The sequence below is a fragment of the Bos taurus genome, chromosome 1 (assembly GCF_002263795.3).
Source record: "Bos taurus isolate L1 Dominette 01449 registration number 42190680 breed Hereford chromosome 1, ARS-UCD2.0, whole genome shotgun sequence".
NCBI lineage: Eukaryota > Metazoa > Chordata > Mammalia > Artiodactyla > Bovidae > Bos > Bos taurus.
In genome coordinates, this window is record NC_037328.1 from 71285289 (window position 1) to 71306089 (window position 20801).

At 39.3% G+C, this 20801-nt stretch overlaps 2 protein-coding genes across 4 annotated transcripts in view; one reads left to right on the forward strand and one right to left on the reverse strand.

Annotated features, from left to right (window-relative positions):
* PAK2 (p21 (RAC1) activated kinase 2) overlaps positions 1-20801 on the forward strand; it is an 88541-nt gene that overhangs the window by 27511 nt on the left and 40229 nt on the right. For all 3 annotated transcript variants that reach the window (XM_059881013.1, NM_001206727.1, XM_024984244.2), the window contains exon 2: positions 16643-16850. In XM_059881013.1, the coding sequence (XP_059736996.1) occupies positions 16664-16850 (187 nt within the window). In that variant the 5' untranslated portion in view covers positions 16643-16663. The remainder of the gene's footprint in view (positions 1-16642; positions 16851-20801) is intronic.
* LOC104970886 (ferritin light chain-like) lies at positions 5315-6251 on the reverse strand. Its single transcript, XM_059888061.1, has one exon. The coding sequence runs from the start codon at positions 6045-6047 to the stop codon at positions 5520-5522; it is 528 nt and encodes a 175-aa protein (XP_059744044.1). The 5' UTR covers positions 6048-6251; the 3' UTR covers positions 5315-5519.

The window sequence follows — 20801 nt, forward strand, 5'->3', positions numbered from 1 at the left end:
TCATCTTCTTCAGTAGACAATTGAGGAATTGTTTATCTTTGAGTTGTGTCACAATTAAACAATGATCCTGTTAGAAGAGTACAGTGTGTTTTGGGCATGTTTTTTGTTTTGCCTACTTGTTTTTCACTGAAAAGTAGCAGAAAGTGAAAGGATTTGGAGAGAGGCATTATTTATCTTTTTGCCCTTTTTAAAAAATACATATTTCTGAGTAATGGTGGAGTAAAACATAGGTAAATCATTATTTTATAATGAAATGTTTTTATTTTGTTGATTCTCCTAAAATATAATACATAAAGAACCTTATCACATCATCATTTGATGCCTTGTAGGCATTTGACTCTGTTAGTAGAAGAAATAAACAAAAAAATACACTGCTTTATGGAAAAGGACTAAAGACTAAAGCCATGAATTGGTTGTTAGGGGAAAAGTATACATCTTTCCAAAGATATTTTTGTTAATATAGGATAGTTGATACATCATCTAGTGTAGTGCTGTTTCATACAAGAACTAGTAAGTTCGGGAAAAACAATATTTCATCTGGGGACAGTGTAGTAATACAAATCAGTAAACATTATTATATGATACATGGGAGGATCTGTATTAAAGGAAATAGAATAGTAGTAATAGCAGTAGCGGCAGCAGCAATAGTAGTAGTATAATCCCTTCCTTTTTCAATTTAATTTTTATTTTATATTAGAATATAGTTGATTTACAGTGTATTAATTTCAGGTGTGTAACAAAGTGTTTCAGTTATACATGTATATATATATCCACTCTTTCGGAGAAGGCAATGGCACCCCACTCCAGTACTCTTGCCTGGAAAATCCCATGGACGGAAGAGCCTGGTAGGCTGCAGTCCATGGGGTCGCTAAGAGTCAGACACGACTGAGCGACTTTGCTTTCACTTTTCACTTTCATGCATTGGAGAAGGAAATGGCAACCCACTCCAGTGTTCTTGCCTGGAAAATCCCAGGGACGGGGGAGCCTGGTGGCTGCCGTCTATGGGATCACACAGCGTCGGACATGACTGAAGTGACTTAGCATAGCATAGCATATCCACTCTTTTTCAGGTTCTTTTCCCATATAGGTTATTACAGAATACTGAGTAGAGTTTTCTGTTGATTATGTATTTTTATATAGTAGTGTGTATATGTTAATCCCAAACTCCTAATATATCCTTCTTCCCCACCTTTCCCCATTGGTAACCACAAGTTTGTTTTCTGTGTGTGTTAAGTCTGTTACTGTTTCATAAATAAGTACATTTGTATCATCTTTAGATTCCATATACAAGTGATAATGATATTTGTCTTTGTTTTATTTCACTTAGTATAATAATCTCTAGGTCCATCTCTGTTGCTGCAAGTGGCATTATTTTACATCTTCTTTATCTGTTTATCTGTCGATGGACAGTTAGGTTGCTTCCATGTCTTGACTATTGTAAACAGCTCTGCAATGAACACTGGGGTTGCACGTATCCTTTCAAACCTAGGTTTTCTCTATGCCCAGGAGTGGGATTACTGGATCATATGGTAGTTTTATTTTTAGTTTTTTAAGGAACCTTCACACTGTTTCCCATAGTGGCTGTACCAATTTATATTCCCACCAACAGTATAGGAGGGTTCCCCTTTCTCCACATGCTTTCCAGCATTTATTGATGATGGCCATTTTGAGTGGTGTGAAGAGATATCTCATTGTAGTTTTGATTTGCATTTCTCTAATAATTAGCAGTGTTGAGCATCTTTTCCTGTGCCTCTTGACAATCTGTTTATCTTCTTTGGAGAAATATGTATTTATTGACTAGATCTTCTGCTCTCCTATTTCTTTTTTGGCCACACAGCTTGCAGGATCTTAGTTCCCCTACCAAGAATTGAATCTGAGCCCTCTGCAGTGGAAGCAGAGAGTCCTAACCGTTGTACCATCAGGAAATTCTCCTATTCATTTTTTAAAAATATTTTTTATTGATTTATTTTTGGCCATGCTGGGTCTTCATTGCTGCCTGGGGTTTTCCGTAGTTGCGACGAGTGGGGGCTACTCTCTAGTTGCAGTGCACAAGCGTCTCCCTGAGGTGGCTTATCCTCTTGCAGAGCATGGGCTCCAGGGTATGAGGGCCTCAGTAGTTGTGGCACGTGGGCTCAGTATTTGCAGCTCCCAGACTCTAGAGCTCAGCAGTTGTGGCATACAGACTTAGTTGCCTCTTTGGCATGTGGGCTCTTCCTGAATTAGAAATCAAACCCGTGTCTCCTGCATTGGCAGGTAGATTCTTTACCATTGAGCCACTAGGGAAGGCCCCCTGTCCATTTTTTGATTGGGTTGTTTGTTTTTTGATATTGAGCTCATGGGCTGTTTGTAAATTTTGGAGATTAATCCCTTGTCAGTTGCATCATTTTTGCAAATGTTTTTTACCATCTGTAGGTTGTCTTTTCATTTTGTTTATGGTTTCTTTTGCTATGCAAAAGCTTTTAAATTTAATTAGAACCCTATTTGTTTATTTTTGCTTTTATTCTCATTACTCTGGAAGGTGGGATCCAAAAAGATATTGTCTCAGTTTATGTCAAAGAGTGTTCTGCCTATTTTTTCCTCTAAGAGTCTTGTAGTATCTGGTCTTACATTTAGCTCTTTAATGCATTTTTATATTGGGTGTTAGAGACTGTTCTGATTTCATTGTTTCACATGTAGCTGTTCAGTTTCCCCAGCACCACTGATGGAGGAGACTGTATAATCTTTTGCTTTTGAATTGCTTGAAGTCTTGGGTAGGAACACATTTAAAATAATAATTAATGATGCACAGTTGTAATTCATTGCCAAAGAATGTTCCAATATATTAATGTAATTAAGAAAAAAACATGAGATAAAGAGTTGTTAGTAAGCTTGAATTCTGATCTTAGTTCTGATAATAATTAAATTTGTGTGACTTTAGGTAAACTGCTTACATTTTGGTGAGTCAGATTCTTCACAAAATAAGGAAATGGATCAAATGAATTCCCGTCCAACTTTAATACTCTCTGGATTTATTTTCCTGTGTAACTTGTTTTAATAGGATGTGAGGGATCTTTCTGAACAGGGACAAACAAGCATGACCTTACATGGGAAATAATTTTTACTGAGCATTTGGATGGGTAAGAGAAAAGGATAAAGAAGACTTAAGAATAGAGAAATGTATACTCAAAGATGATTTAGGGCAAGAAAGCCTTGATATATTTGGGAAACATGAAGCATAGGATTTATGTGCATTCATATGAGATCAGATTGATTGGGTAGTAAATGGCCTTACATGGCAGAGTTTAGTAACTGCTGAAGAAGATAAAGTCAGGAAGAGTGTTATCATGTGTTATTTTTAGTCAACCAATTCTAACTTGCTGGGGTCTAGCCCTGGCTGATCCAGGGTATTTGAAGGAGAGACGGAGTCGGCGAGGATCAGGAAACAACTGCTTAATTAAACGTTAATTAAGGATATAAAGAATAATAGAATAAGGATAGCTCAGTAGGACAATTCAGTGAAGAAAAGAGGCTGAATAAAATTCCAAAGCAGGGAATTTACGTCACCTACGAAGGCCGCAGGCGTCCTCCCGTTCTCCCGAAGGAGAGGAGACACTAAGGCCTCCCCGGTCAGATCTTAGAAGCCCAGGCAAAATTAGTAGGCTTGACGAGCTTCCCCGCCTCAGAGGAAAAATTCAGCCAGAAGGTGAAAGAAAGAACGACGTGGGGAGACCAAGTTTTGGTGAACAAGGCCCGCACTTTATTTTCCAAAGTAGTTTTTATACCTTAAGTTATGCATAGAGGATAATGGGGGAAGGGGTAGAGTCATGCAAGGACAGCAGTTCCTGATCCTAATCAAAGCCAGGCTTTCAAACTTATCACATGCAAAAGTTTAGGTGATTTACATCATCTTCTGGCCAGGAGGCCTGTTAACATTTTAAGACCCTTTCTTCAGAAAACTTATTTTTCTCTAAAGGTGATTAGTCAGGCGCCACCCTCCAAAAGCATTAAAGTTGCATTCCTATAGGGCAAAGGTGTGGTGGGCTACAACAAGAAAAAGAATTAAAGGTACTACTTACACCAATTATATTAATCAATACACTGCCAGGGACACAGCAGATAAGGGATATGGAGACTTAGCAGCAAACATTGGCCCAATAAGTAAAAAACCCTTCACCAATACAATTTCTAATCAATCTTTTAACTACTCAAAGGAATCTGTGTTTAGACAGTTTAGAACATCTCCTGCCTCTCACAGTTGGGAAGCTCTGAACAATCACATGTGGCCGGAGAAACCTATTCAGGCAGGCTAGAGGATTTCCAAAGGAGTTTGTAGGTTGAAACACTGTCAAACCCAGGAATTATTAACTGGAGCTGTAAGCTAACTCTTTTTTCAGAGAGAGGTAGTGGGGGACAGCCCCCCGTAAAGTCAGAGGTGTAGGTGAAAGCACAAAGCAGAAAGTAGGCAGACTCTGGTTTTGGGGGTAAATGCTCGAGAATTTCCAGGGGAACTCCTGAGGCTCGATCCCGCCTTTGCGAATGCCTCCTTCCTCATGACCTTTGCCACGGGCGGAGCTCGCTCCCAGCACTAACTTCTTTCTCTAAACAAAAACTGAATGTAAAGGAACTCTGGGAAGCTAGTTAGGGCTTCTTCTAACTGCTTCCTCTGAACAGCAGCTGAAGACAAGAGATTCTTTAGAGAGATCCTGAGATGACGTGATCAAGTCCTCAGCCAGGCTAGTGGCAGAGTGAGTCATCAGTGTTTTATCAAGAGTTATGCTTTTGTTTACTACTATCTAATCACTTATGAGGCATACTACTTAGAATTATCAACATTGGATTTGTCATCTTGAATAATTTTATTAGGGACTTATGTGACTCAAAATTTAGATTTTGTTTAAGCATGTGTTGCCTAACAGGGTGCATCATGTTAATTGGGGTTTCCTTGCAACATAGCTCTTTTAACTTTCTAATGTAAATAAAGAAGAAAGTTCTGAAACAGACAACAGCTCCTCTTTAGTTTTTTTTTTTTTTTTTCTCTTTAGTTTTATTGAATCAAATTTGTACAGAAAATGTTAAAAATTACTCATGAAATATTAAAAATAGAGCAGTAAATAAAGTTTTTTTGTTTTTTTTTTTAATAACCAAAGTATAAGGGCTGTGTTCTGAAATGTGCCTTGTTAACATTGTTGGCTTTAGGGCTTCTCTTGGCAGCTCAGCTGGTAAAGCATCTGCCTGCAATGTGGGAGACCTGGGTTTGATCCCTGGGTTGGGAAGATCCCCTGGAAAAGGGAACTGCTATCCACTCCAGTATTCTGACCTCGAGAATTATAGTCCATAGGGTCACAAACAGTCTGACACGACTGAGTGACTTTAACTTTCTTTTTTTTTTTTGCTGCAAAAAGCTTTATTGTTTCCATTTGGTCCAAGGCTTGAGAGAGGGCTCCAGGGTGTTAAAAAGCTGCCTAGTGGCTGCAGAGAGGGGCTTCAGGCAGCCCTGATGTTAGGTGGGTTCTTCAAAGGCCACTGGTCTCCAGAAGCTCCTAGTCATGCTTGAGGGTGAGCCTTTCGAAGAGATACTCGCCCAACCCAGCCTGGGGACCAGCCAGCCTGTGGAGGTTGGTCAGGTGGTCACCCATCTTCTTGATTAGTTTCACTTCCTCATCTAGGAAACGGTTCTCCAGGAAGTCACAGATGTGGGGGTCTCCGCGGGCAGAAGCCAGGCCATGCAGATCCAACAGGGCTTGATTCAGGTTCTTCTCTACTAGAAGGGTGGCTTCCATAGCGTCCTGGGTTTTACCCCACTCATATTGAGATGGCTTCTGCATGTCCAGGAAGAGGGCGTGGCCGCCACGCTGGTTTTGCAGTTTCAAGAGATGCTCTGCGCCCTTGCGCTTCTTCTTGGCCAATTTGCGAAAAAAGTGACCCACACCCTCCAGGGCCACACTGTCGCGGTCGAAATAGAAGCCCAGAGAGAGGTAGGTGTAGGAGGCCCGCAGTTGCATGTTAACCAGGCGGTTGACTGTGGCCTCCACCTCGGCAGAATAATTCTGACGAATCTGGGAGCTCATGATTGCTCGGTAATGATAAGGAGTTAAAAAATGGTGGCTGGTCCTGGTGATCACGGACAGCTGAGTAGCTGACTCCAGAGGTTGCGACTGGAAAAAAGGTTGGAGGGTGGTCGGAGGCTGGAGCAAGGGGCGCCCCTGGGTCTGTTCCTTCCAAGCACTGTTGAAGCAAGAGACAGATCCGCGGGGCTGCCGAGCGCACTTCCCGACTTTAACTTTCTATATTGTTAGCTTTAGAGTTTGGTGGTGGTGGTTTTCGTATAAATGACAATTAGGCTTTCTGGGTTTTGTCAGTCAATGTCTTTCTGAGTTTTGTTACCAAAAAACAGTATAGTAATTACCTCTGCATATGTATAGGTTTTTAACTGTATTCAATATTTGATTAGGCTTTTGTGCCCCAGCTTGCAAGTCTAGCCATTGATTACCTTATTGATGTCGAAAATTTATTCTGTAGAATACAAGAGGAAATAAATATGGGTCTTCTGCTGCCTCAATAGCACATTAGAAAAAAATGGGGAATCTGAGGGTAAAGTATGGAACAGGGATACACACTGAAGCAGCAGTTCTCAAAGAGTAGTCTGTGGTACCCTTGGGCTCTGTGAGTCAAAACTTTTTTTCATAATAATACTAAAGTATTCTTTGCCTTTTTATACAGTGTTGACATTTGTGTTGATGATGTAAAAGCAGTGGTGGGTAAAACACAGTTCATTCATTTAAAGTATCTTGTTTAGCAAAATGGGAAGTATGCATAAGGTTCTTATGAAGTGTGAAATGGTTGTCTTACCCCTTATGTTGCTGAGCCCTTTTTCCTGGACCACCATTTTTATTTGGAAGAGTGACAGACCCACTGAACAACTCTGGTTGTTCAGACTTAGATATTTGGCAGAAATTTTCTTGAAAATGAATAATGTGACAGAATATAAAGCAAGAGAGTTCCAGAAAAACATCTACTTCTGCTTTATTGACTATACCAAAGCCTTTGACTGTGGGGATCACGACAAACTATGGAAAATTCTTAAATAAGAGATAGGAATACCAGTCCACCTTATCTGCCTCCTGAGAAGTCTGTATGCAAGTCAAGAAGCAACAGTTAGAACTGGACATGGAACAGCAGACTGGTTCCAAATCAGGAAAGGAGTATGTCAAGGCTGTATGTTGTCACCCTGTTTATTTAACGTCTATGGAGAGTACATTATGAGAAACGCTGGGCTGGAGGAAGCACAAGCTGGAATCAAGATTGCCGGGAGAAATATCAATAACCTCAGATATGCAGATGACACCACCCTTATGGCAGAAAGTGAAGAGGAACTAAAAAGCCTCATGATGGACGTGAAAGAGGAGAGTAAAAGAGCTGGCTTAAAGTTCAGCATTCAAAAAACGAAGATATGGTATCCAGTCCCATCACTTTATGGCAAACAGATGGGAAAACAATGGAAACAGTGAGAGACTTTCTTTTCTTGTACTCCACAATCACTGCAGATGGTGACTGCAGCCGTGAAATTGAAAGACGCTTGCTCTTTGGAAGAAAAGCTATGACAAACCTAGATAGCATATTAAAAAGCAGAGACATTACTTTGCTGACAAAGGTCCATGTAGTCAAAGCTATGGTTTTTCCAGGAGTCATGTATGGATGTGAAAGTTGGACTATAAAGAAAGCTGAGCATCAAAGAATGGATGCTTTTGAACTGTGGTGTTGGAGAAGACTCTTTGAGAGTCCTTTGGACTGCAAGGAGATCTAACCAAACATAAAGGAAATGAGTGCTAAATATTCATTGGAAGACTGGTGCTGAAGCTGAAGTTTCAGTACTTTGGCCATCTGATGCAAAGAACTGACTCATTGGAAAAGACCCTGATGCTGGGAAAGATTGAAGGCAGGAGGAGAAGGGGACGACAGAGCATCAGATGGTTGGATGGCATCACCAACTTGATGGACATGAATTTGAACAAGCTCCGGGAGTTGGTGATGGACAGGGAAGCCTGGCATGTTGTAGTCCATGGGGTCACAAAGAATTGGACATGACTGAGCAACTGAACTGAACTGATAAAACTTAAATTTTCAAATGAAAGTTAGAATTTTAGAAAGCTTGTATTTGCTTTCTTGAGTTTGAGAATTTCCCAACACCTAGACTTTTCTGATGAGATCAGTGGTGATATTAATGAATGTGATTTTATTTTTATTATATAATCAAATGTGTTAACATTGGAATATCTTAATAATTGAGCCAGTATTTTCCAAATAATCAATTCATGACATTACAAAACGGATAAAAGATCCATTCCGGGACTTCTCTGGTGGTCCAGTGTCTAAAACTTCATGCTCCCAATGCAGAGGGTCTGGATTTGATCCTTGGTCAGGGAACTAGATCCTACATGCAGCAACTAAAGATCCTGTACGCCACAACTGAGACCCGCTGCAGCCAAATAAATAAATATTAGAAAAGAAAAAAAAGATCCGTTCAAAGAAAAACCAATGGGTTTAATGTAAACAGGGTACAAAAAATTTATTCCTGTGATTTCAGAGTCCATAGCCAACCTTAAGAAGGTCGAGTTTGGTGTAGTATCAAGAATGTTTACAGTTATCTGAAAACTATTAAAATGCTCCCTTTCCAGTTGCATATCTGTGTAATACCAGATTTTCTTTATATATTCCAACTGAAACACAACACAACAAATTGAATGCAGAAGGAAATATGAGAATCCAGTGTCTCTACTAAGCCACACATTTGAAAGATTTGCAGAAATGGTAGCTAATGCCACTTTCTCTATATATTTTCTTTTGGAAAATGTTATTTTTCATGAAAATGTTATTTAAATGAAATAAGTATTTAAATAACTTATTTTATTTTCTCATTTGAATATAGACAGCTCTAGCTCACATAAACAAAAATTGAGATTTGCAGTAATTTTTAAGTTTGTGAAGAGATCTGCCAACAAAGGTTTGTTTAGTTAAGGCTGTGGTTTTTCCAGTAGTCATGTATGGATGCGAGAATTGGACTATGAAGAAGGCTGAGCACCAAAGAATTGATGCTTTTGAGCTGTGGTGTTGGAGAAGACTCTTGAGAGTCCTTTGGACTGCAAGGAGATCCAACCAGTCCATTCTAAAGGAGATCAGCCCTGGGTGTTCTTTGGAAGGAATGATGCTGAAGCTGAAACTCCAGTACTCTGGCCACCTCGTGTGAAGAGTTGACTCATTGGAAAAGACTCTGATCCTGGGAGGGATTGGGGGCAGGAGGAGAAGGGGACGACAGAGGATGAGATGGCTGGATGGCATCACTGACTTGATGGACGTGAGTTTGAGTGAACTCCAGGAGTTGGTGATGGACAGGGAGGCCTGGCGTGCTGTGATTCATGGGGTCTCAAAGAGTCGGACACGACTGAGCGACTGAACTGAACTGAACTGAAGGGATCTTGAGACCAAAATATTTGAGAACTGCTACGTTGAAGAAACAGAGTGGCTTTTAATATTCATGTGTTGAAAACAGATGTCGGTAAAAGATGTAACCTAACTTAAATATGTATGTGCTGCTCATTCCCAGTAGATTATGAACTCTTGGAGAAGAATTTAAGTCCTCTTTTCTTTTCTCCAACTTCTTGCGTAGACGCCTATAAATAATATCACAATAGGAATAGCATTAATACTTATGTTCGTCAGTCTTTCAGTCGTGTCTGACTCTTTTCGACCCCATAGACTGCAGCACGCCAGGCTTCCCTGTCCTTCACTATTTCCTGGTATTTGCTCAGACTCATGTTCATTGAGTTGATGATGCCATCCAACCAACTTATCCCCTGTTGCTCCTTCTCCTCGTGTCCTCAGTCTGGCCCAGCATCAGGCTTTTTTCCAAGAAGCTGGCTCATTGTATCAGGTAGCCTGTATTGGAACTTCAGCATCACTCCTTCCAGTGACTGTTCAGGATTGATTTCCTTTAGGATTGACTAGTTTGATCTCCAGAGAAGGCAATGGCACCCCACTCCAGTACTCTTGCCTGGAAAATCCCATGGATGGAGGAGCCTGGTGGGCTGCAGTCCATGGGGTCGCTAAGAGTCGGACACGACTGAGCGACTTCACTTTCACTTTTCACTTTCCTGCATTGGAGAGGGAGATGGCAACCCACTCCACTATTCTTGCCTGGAGAATCCCAGGGACGGTGGAGCCTGGTGGGCTGCCGTCTATGGGGTCGCACAGAGTCGGACACGATTGAAGCGACTTAGCAGTAGCAGTAGTAGTTTGATCTCCTTGCAGTCCAAGGGACTCTTGAGAGTCTTCTTCAGTACCACAGTTTGAAAGCATCAATTCTTTGGTGCTCAGCCTTCTCAGATGGTAAAAGCATCTGCCTGCAATGTGGGAGACCCAGGTTCATTACCTGGGTTGGGAACATCCCTGGAGAAGGAAATGGCAACCCACTCCAGTACTCTTGCCTGGAAAATTCCATGGATGGAGGAGCTTGGTAGGCTATAGTCCATGGGATCGCAACGACTGAGCGACTTAACTTTGTACCTTTTGTACAGCCTTCTTGATGGTCCAGCTCATGTCCGTACATGACAACTGGAAAAACCATAGCTTTGACTATACGGAAAGGCAGAGTGATGTCTGCTTTATAATACGCTGTCTAGATTTGTCATAACTTTTCTTCCAAGGAGCAGCCGTCTTTCAATTTCATGGCTGTAGTCACCATCTGCAGTGATTTTGGAGCCCAAGAAAATAAAGTCTGCTGCTATTTCCATTTTTTCCCCATCTGTTTGCCATGAAGTGATGGGACTGGAACCATGATCTTTGTTTTTTGAATGCTGAGTTTTAAGCCAACTTATTTACTCTCCTCTTTCACCTTCATCAAGAGATTCTTTTAATTCCTCTTTGCTTTCACCCTGCAGATGACATGGTGCTGTCATCTGCCTCACTAGCTGAGGTTATTGTTATTTCTCCTGGCATCTTGATTCCAGCTTGTGATTCATCCAGCCCAGCATTTCACATGATGTACTCTGCATAGAAGTTAAATAAGCAGTGTGACAGTATACCACCTTGGCATACTCCTTTCCCAATTTTGAACCAGTCCATTGTTCCATGTCTGGTTCTGACTGTTGCTTCTTAGTCTGCATACAGGTTCTCATGAGGGAGGTAAGGTGATCTGGTATTCCCATCTTTTTAAGAATTTTCCACAGTTTGTTGTGATCCACACAGTCAAAGGCTTTAGTGTAGTCAGTGAAGTAGAAGTAGATGTTTTTCTGAAATTCTCTTGCTTTTTCTGTGATCTAGTGGATATTGGCAATTTGATCTCTGATTCCTCAGCCTTTTCTAAATCCAGCTTGTACATCTGGAAGTTCTTCATTCACATACTGTTGAAGCCTAGCTGGAAGGATTTTTAGCATTACTTTGCTAGCATGTAAAATGAACACAGTTATGCAGTAGTTTGAATATTCTTTGGCATTACCCTTCTTTGGGATTGGAATGAAAACTGACCTTTTCCAGTCCTGTGGCCACTGCTGAGTTTGGCAAATTTGCTAGCATGTTGAATGCAGCACTTTGACAGCATTATCTTCTAAGGTTTGAAATAGCTCAGCTGGAATTCCATCACTTCCACTAGCTCTGTTCATAGAGATGCTTCCTAAGGCCCACTTGACTTCACACTCTATGATGTCTGGCTCTAGGTTAGTGATCACACCATTGTGGTTATCTGGGTCATTAAGTCCTTTTTTGTACAGTTTTTCTGTGTATTCTTGGCACGTCTTAATTTCTGCTAATTCTGTTAGGTCCTTGCCGTTTCTGTCCTTTAGTGTGCCAGTCTTTGCATGAACTGTTCCTTTGGTATCTCTGATTTCCTTGAAGAGATCTCATCTTTGCCGTTCTGTTGTTTTTCCATGTTTCTTTGCATTGATCACTTAACAAGGCTTTCTTATCTCTCCTTGCAATTCTTTGGAACTCTGCATAATCCTTATCAGGTAGATAATTCCTTTTTAAAATTGAGATATAATTCACATATCTGAAATGTACCACTTTAAAGTGTGCAATTCAGTGGTTTTAACATATTCATAAAGTTGTTTGACCATTACTAATGTCTGATCCCAGAATATTTTCATTCCCCACAAAGTCACATCCCATTCCCCTCACACCCTAGCATCCACTAATACACTCTCTACCTCTGTGGATTTCCTTGTTCTGAACATTACATATAAATGGAATCATATAATTTATGATCTTTTGTGTCTGGCTTTTTTCATTTATGTTTTCAAGGTTTATTTCATGTTGTAGCATATATCGGTTTCCCTGGTAGCTCAGTTGGTAAAGAATCCACCTGCAATGCAGGAGACCCTGGTTTGATTCCTGGATCAGGAAGATCCCTTGGAGAAGGGATAGGCCACCCACTCCAGTATTCTTGGGCTTCCCTGGTGGCTCAGATGGTAAAGAATCCACCTGCAATGTGGGAGACCTAGTTTTGATCCCTGGTTTGGGAAGATCCCTTGGAAGAGGGCATGGCAACCCACTCCAGTATTCTTGCCTGGAGGATCCCCATCGACAGAGGAGCCTGGTGGGCTACAGTCCATGGGATCGCAAGGAGTTGGATACGACTGAGTGACTAAGCACACACACACACACACAGCATGTGTCAGTACTTGATTCCTTTTTGTGACCAAACAGTATTCCTTTGTTTGTAATATAGGTAAGATATATTTTGTCTTTCTGTTCATCTATTAATATTTTTCTTTCCTCTTTTGGCTTTTACAATTAATGCTGCTGTGAACATTCACATGTGCATTTTTGTGCAGACATATGTTTTCAGTTCTCTCAGGCATATACTGGAAGTGGAATTGCTAGGTCATATGGTAGGTTAGTCTATATTTGACTTTTTGAGGAACTTATTTATTCCTTTTTTAATAGGGTTCTTATTCTGGAATAATTTTAGATTTACAGAGAGATTACAAAGATAGTAAATTTCCTGTATAACTATCACTCATCTTCCTTTGATATTAATGTTGCATAGACATAAAATGTATTTCAAAGCAAAGATGCCAACACTGATACATTACTAAGTAAATTCTAGATTTTACTTGAACTTCACCAGTTTTTTCACTAATGTCTTTTTTTTTTTTTAATTCCAGGATATCACAGTGTCGTGTCTCCTTAGATTCCTCTGTTCTAGGACAGTTTCTCTGTCTGTTTTTCATGTCCTTGACAGTTTTGAGAAGTATTGATTAGGAATTTTGTAGTATATCCCTTAATTTGGGTTTATCTGATTTTTTTCCCCCATGATTAGACTGAAATTACGGGTTTGGGGAAGAATACCAGATGTGAATTGTGCTCCCCATCACATTAGCTCAGGAGATGAGTGATATCCTTGTGACTTATCACTGGTGATCTTAACCTTGATCCCATGGTTAATGTCAGATTTTTCCACTGTGTTATTTTCTCCTTTCCACACTCTATTCTTTGGAAATGAGTCACTAAGTCTAGCCTACACTCAGGTGGAGCAGGAGGTTAAGTTCTAACTCCTAGAAGGGAATGTATCTCTATATGTGTTACCTGGAATTCTTTTGTAAGGAAGATTTGCCCCTCCCCCATTTTATTTATGTATTCAGGTTTTTGTGTCTATATGAATGATGTATATTGATTTTATACTTTGGATTATAATCTGATATTAGTTGATTGGTTTTATTGCACCAAACATTCCAGTATTCTAGTATTCTGGGAACTCTTTCTTATGCCCTTTTGACATATGCCCTCATCCTTTATAAATACTTCGTTATCTTTTGACAGTATAAGATACAGTAGACTCATCTTGTATAATGTTTTCCCTGTCTAGGTCTAGAACCAGCCATTTCTCCAAGAAACTCTGAAGCACAGCTTAGACCTAAGGTCACATACTTAAGTAAACGGTAGAACTAGGATTCCAACCAAAGCAGTCTGATTCCACACTTAGGCTCATAACCATACTCCCAGAGAGCACGCAGCGGAAGGCACACTGTCAGTTTTCAGTCATGTTCCATTTATGAGCCAGTCTTAAGGATAGAAGTTGTAGTCAGTTTACAGTTAGTAATTATTGTGCTCAGTTTTATATTTTTTATAAATATAAAAAATATATTTTTTAACCACAGCTATGATGATTATAATCAAGTTTGAAAACTACTTCTTAATCACAGATGGCCACTGTTAATGTTTTGGTGCATTTTCTTCTATAAATGCATGCAACTGGATTTTGGAGTTTTGTTATATTATCCTGGGTTTTAAATTTAACTTTTGTAAGTAGGAGCAATTCACAGTGTAATCAAAATCTCAGTGTGTAGTTTCCATATTGTAACTAGTGATTAAGATAAAAGCAAGCTTGTTGTTCAGTCGCCAAGTTATGTCCGATTTTTCATGACCCCGTGGACCACAGCACACCAGGCTTCCCTGTCCCTCACCATCTCCCGGAGTTTGCCCAAGTTCATGTGCATTGAGTTGGTGATGCCATCCAGCCATCTCATCCTCTGTAGTCCCCTTTTCCTGTCCTCAATCTTTCCCAACATTCAGGGTCTTTCCCAATGAGTCACCTGTTTGCATCTGGTGGCCAAAGTATTAGAACTTCAGCTTCAGCATCAGTCCTTCCAATGAATATTTGGGGTTGATTTCCTTTAAGATTGGCTGGTTTGACCAATACAGTATACTAATGCATATATATGGAATTTAGAAAGGTGATAATGATGCCCCTATATGCGAGACAGCAAAAGAGACACGGATGTTAAGAACAGTCTTTTGGACTCTGTGGGAGAAGGCGAGGGTGGGGTGATTTGAGAGGGTAGCATTGAAATGTGTATATTATCATATGTGAAGTGGATCGCTGGTCGAGGTTTGATGCATGAGACAGGGTGCTCAGGGATGGTGCACTGGGATGACCCTGGGGCATGGGATGGGGAGCTGGGAGGGGGGTTCTGGATGGGGAACACATGTGTGCCTATGGCTGATTCATGTCAATGTATGGCAAAAGCCAGTACAATATTGTAATTAGCCTCCAATTAATAAATAAATTAATTAAAAAGAAAAAAAAAAGATTGGCTAGTTTGATCTCCTTGCTGTCCAAGGGATTCTTAAGAGTCTTTTCCAGCACCATAGTTCGAAAACATCAATTCTTCAATACTCTGCCTTTTTTGTATAAAAAGGCAAAAAAAAGGATTAATCTGTTTTGTCTTAATGTTTGGTCACATCAAAGCTGAACATCTGTCTTGGTTTATCAATTCATCAAGTAATCCACAGGATGTGACTCGTTTGGTTTGGAAGAATCATCTGACTGTATGTTATCTACACTGCCTTCTTAGATAGCGATCACCCTCATTTCTTTGATCACCAGGAGTTGAATTTCACTTCAGACAGTCTTTCTCTTTTCTCCACCTGGTTACCTCCATAAATGTTTATTTTCCCCTTTACCTTCTTTCTCTTTTGTAGGCTGAAAAATAACTGTTATGTGACATATAAATTATACAGTAGTGCTTTGACCTACTCCTGTCAAGGAAAACAAAAGCTATAAAATTTGGAGTGGAATTAGGTATAATTCTTCATCCCTCAGTTCTTCTCAAATGGTATCTACTTTTCTTCACATACTAGCATTTTAGACTAAAATTTTTTTAAATTATTTTTAATTTTATCTAAAACCAGTTGCATTCTTTTCATTGTGCACATACAAAGTTTTGTTGGCTTACATGTATCAAGTTGTGTTATTTTCAAATTAGTATCTAACTGCCAATCAAAGTCTTATTTAGGAGGATATTGTGTTATTTCCTAGTGGTACAGTTTGGTATCAGAACTCATAAGTTAGGCATCTCTTCTCTTTTACTGCGGATTTTAAATGTGTGTAATCTACTTTTCTTAAAAGACGTAAAATAGATGTGTATAAGTATATGTGAACAAAGTTGACATTTCCACTTTATTAGCCATGTGGATAAGGAGAGTAACTGGACGGCCTGGACAGGGCATCATAGGCTGACAGAACCTTGGGGTTTGGCCAAACTCTGGATTTACTTTTATCAGTGTTTCCTGACTTGCAGAGGCCTAACGTATGTAGTTAGATGTTCAAATTTTCAGAGAAACCACATACTGTTCCAGTGGCATGTTCTGGTACTTTACCAAAGTTTGTATGGGGGTTAAATTGTAATCACAAGGCTAGTGAACATGAATCAGATTTGGAGGCTATTTGTTGGTATTTATTAATTAATAGCAAGCGTTCTGTCTGCTCTGGAAGTGAACCTGTCAGAGACATATATCCTATTATTGCCTGGTCAGGACATAGTCTTCTTGGAATTTTTTTTTAAGACTCCATGTTATCTGTCTGTTCATTGGAATACTTAACTTACTATCCAGTTGATATTCTCTGATATGTCAGTGTCATCATGCTTTCCAAAAATTATCTTAGTCCTCTTTTTAACAGGATATGACTTTTCAAAGATCTCTTAGCTCCCCGTTTACCAACTTTGTTAGGGGAGATTGCCTGATTGCAGCCAATTTCATCCTTGTTTTATAACTTTAAATGGATAACTTTTTTTAATTTAAAATTGAGGAGGGGATTCTTACTGTCTTGTGTTTGTCCATACTATTTTTTACCTTGCTGTTAACTGTATTTTTTGCCTGTCTGTTTCAGGCCATATCATAATTCCGAATCATGTCTGATAACGGAGAACTGGAAGACAAGCCTCCGGCGCCCCCAGTGCGAATGAGCAGTACTATTTTTAGCACTGGAGGCAAAGACCCTTTATCAGCCAATCACAGTTTGAAACCTTTGCCTTCCGTTCCAGAGGAAAAAAAGCCCAGGAATAAAATCATCTCTATATTTTCAAGCACAGAGAAAGGTAAGTAGCTACTGTGGTTTCAAGAGTCTCAGTTACTGTGTTTTGGTTTTGATGTTTTTTTAATTAAATATAATCAGCTGATATCTTTTATGGTGCAAATGATAAACATACAATTGATGGTAGTAAATGGGCACTATTAGGAAGGCTAGTTTGGGACTTCCCTGGAGGTCCAGTGGTTAGGACTATGCACTTTCACTGCTGAAGGCCAAGTTCACCTGGCTGGGGAACTGAGATTCTGCAAGCCACGCTGTGCACTCAAAAAAAGAAAGAGAGGCTAGTTTATTTTAAACTGTAATAGAAAAGAATAAAACGAAAGTTGTTGCTCATCCTGCTTGTTCAGTTCAGTTCAGTTCAGTCGCTCAGTCGTGTCCGACTCTTTGTTAGGTCCAGTGAATTTCTGTTCTCTCCTTCGTTTTCTAAGACTTGGACCATAGTTCATGGCTTCCCAGCTTTAATGCAAATCATGATATTTGAGAAAGACTTAATAGAAGAATGGAAGTATAGAGTCTACAGTCTCCTGTCTCCAATCTCAGGAGGTAGCTTTGGTTTGGAATTAGGAGTTTTTCTGACTTTTGAGTAGTACTGATAATGTCTTTATCATGTATTCTATAACACCCTCAGATTCTTCTGGGCACCACTCAGTAATCAACATACTAATAAATCTTCCATAAACAAGAGTTTAGTCCAATGTTTCTCTTCCTCAGTAAGGTTGACATTTGGGAACAAAATAATGCTTTGTTGCAGGGGTGTGCCTGGCGCACTGTAGAATGTTAAGCACTATTCCTAGCTTTTATGTGTTAGATGTTAGAAGTAGCACCTCCTACCCAGTAGTAAAAACTGAAAATTTCTCCAGACATTGCTAGATTCCCCAGTGGGGCAAAGGGCCTCCAGTTGAGAACCACTGGTCTAGTCACGCAAAATGGGATAAAGGGTGTAAATTGTCTACATAAGTTGAATTCACTATTTTTGTTTTGGTGTCAAACTAAGGAAATAACTTTTGGTTTTCAGAGCTTTATGGATTTTAGAATTTGGAGAAGGGGGATTCTCAGGTGACGGTAGGTGGTAAAGGGTAGCCTTCCAGGTGGTAAAGAACCCACCTGCCAATGCAGGAGACATAAGAGACATGCGTTTGATCCCTGGGTCATGAAGATACCCTGGACGAGGGCACAGCAACCTACTCTAGTATTCTTGCCTGGAGAATCCCATGGACAGAGGAGCTTGGGAGGCTGCAGTCCATGGGGTCACAGAGAGTTAGATATGACTGAAGCGACTTAGCATGCATGCAGGGATTATGAACTGGTAATGGATTGTAGAATCAAGGTTAGAGATTACTTTATTGTACTAAGCATGGCAGTATGACACTGACAGCTAATAAAGTGGATGTAAGTATATTTTTCCATTTGTATGTGTAAGTTTACATGGAGAGGTAAAACAGTGCTTTGTGTATAATAATAAATACATTTAATTTGAGTTGAAAATACATAAGCAGTGAAAATTGGAATGAGATGATATAGTTAATATGGAATCAAGTCTTAGAGAATTTAGATGCGCAGGCAGGATATAATTGTTGAACAGTTGGAAAACTTCATTTTAATGTATATCTCTAAATTTCCTCTTATTTTTAAGATTTCATGGGTGTTTGTAACTGAAAAGACTCTTGGAGGTATGCTTTTAAAATTAATTTAGCAGAAGTGGTAGCATGTGGATTTGGCATGTTTGAGAATAAAATATGTACATACTTAGACTGAGTGAAGTGCAAGTTAAAGGGGGAAATTGGGAAGTGAACCAAAAAGAAAGCATGAGAAGAGGCAGAAAGAGTGGATGTATTGGAGAGCACTAAATCTTCCATGGTAGTACGTCAGTAAGAAAAATCTAAAAATGGCACTGGAAACACAGTATTTATAATTAAAGAGGTTAGAAAAAAAATGTATGGAGGTTAGTACCAGAAGAAATTGCTCAAAGGGTGGAAATTACTTGCCTGTGGAGAGCAGAATACAAAATTGGGGTAGAATGCTCACAATAGGTTAGAAGGTACTTGGGGACAGCCTTGGAAAGGGGAAAAGAAGAGTACAGAATGAAAGAGAAAGTGTGGACAGTCCAGCATTTTGGGTAAATGGTAGCGTGGTAGGGCTTGTGAGCAAACTGAACATGCATTTACATAAATGCAACAGAGCATTTCATCAAAAACCAGTTGAAGCAGTCTTCACGAGCTCACCTGGACATCAGTTTTGGTTTTGCTTTTAACTTTTTTAATACCTCAGATAATTCTGATGTGCATCTAATGTTAAAAACCACTGCAGTAGTGGGTTATGAAATATATATAGTGAATGACACTAAGTGAAATGGAGTATAAATGGAGTTATTGCAAAAGTTGCACAAAACTTTTCAGTTGTGTGTTCATTGAGTCAGGATGTAAAATGTATTGATTGGTGTGGGTCCTGGCCAAAGATTTAAAAATTTAGCAGTAAAATTGCTGGGTTAAAGGGTATGTGTTCCTGTGTTTGACTTAATTATGTTTAACAAATTACTTTCTAAAGTTTTGGTTTTTTTTTTTAAATGTTCTTTCTCACAGAACACATATGTTCCATTGTTGAACATCTTTGCAGATTCTTGTATTATGGGATTTGATTTTTGCCAATTTGGGAGGTGTGCAGTGGTATCTCATTGTGGTTTTAATCTGGATTTCCCTGATGATTTGGGAAATTGTCTTTCCTATGTTAATTTACTACTCATTTGTGTTTTCTATGACGTACCTTTTAGTCCAGATTTCTGTTGTTTCTCTTAAACATTCATTATAGTCTATATACTAACCTTTCATCAACTGTGTGTTATTAAATATAGTTTTCCAGGTTGCAAACTGCCTTTTCACCCTTTCAGTGGTATCTTATGAATATAGATTATTAATTTTGGTGTAGTTAAATCGATCAATTCATTTTTTAACTTTGTGTTTTAAGAAATTTTTGCCATACTAGAGGTGATATTTTAATAGGTTTTTAAAAAAAGTTTTACAAGTTAAACTTTTAACTATCTGGATTTGATTTTTCTGTCCCTGTAAAGGGAGATCTGTTTTCACTTTTTTTTTTTTAACCCAGTGTCCCAGATCATTTATTGAAATTTTTATCCTTTCCGCACTGACCTGTAGTATTAGCCATTATCTGTCAGCTTTCCATGCCAGTATCTGTTTCTGTGTTTTCTTCTGTTTATTGAATTGACTCATTTGTCTGTACCTACACTAATACTATATAATCATTACAGTTTATAGTTCTTAATACCTTATAGAGCAAATCTGGTACCAGGTGGTTCTTCAGGATCTTTTGACTCTTCTGTATAAATTTTACACTTTGCTTATCATGTACTTTAAAAAATAAAAACAAAACCTGTTGATGCTTGGATTAGAATTGCCTTGAATTTATAAAGCAAGTTGGTGAGAGTTGCTTTCAACTTTGTAGTTGAGAGTAGAACATCTGGAGTCGCTGGTGTAGCCCATTTACAGGGAGATATTTAGGAGTGTGTAATTTTCAGTTAGACTGAGAGAAAAAAAGAGGAAATGTTGGAAGGGTAGGGTGCGCTTTGATTCCTCCTACTCTTGGGGCTCTTCTCCCTTTCCAACTCAGGCTCCCAGGAAGCTAACACCTCTGGCAGGGCCTTGAGGGATTGGAATGAGGGTTAGAAATGTGGATGTGTATGCACTTTCATGCTTGTGTGAATACAGAAATCTATCTGCAGTTGTATTCTGCCTGCAGCCTCTCTCTAGTTTTATGCTAATTGCTTTTCATCTTTGGGCATTCCTTGCAGATTTTGTTCCATGATGAACATGGTGTAGGAGGGGAGAGCTACAATATATGCTTGGTCTATCATATTGAAACAGAAGGATACAAGGGAAAAAACTGTTTTTATTTTTAAAAATTACAGTGACCTTAAGATCTTTGCCAGCTCTAATATAAAGCCTAA

Bases quoted from the DNA above. Each gene is read 5' to 3' on its own strand.
- LOC104970886 (XM_059888061.1), bottom strand. From the start codon at position 6,047: ATGAGCTCCCAGATTCGTCAGAATTATTCTGCCGAGGTGGAGGCCACA.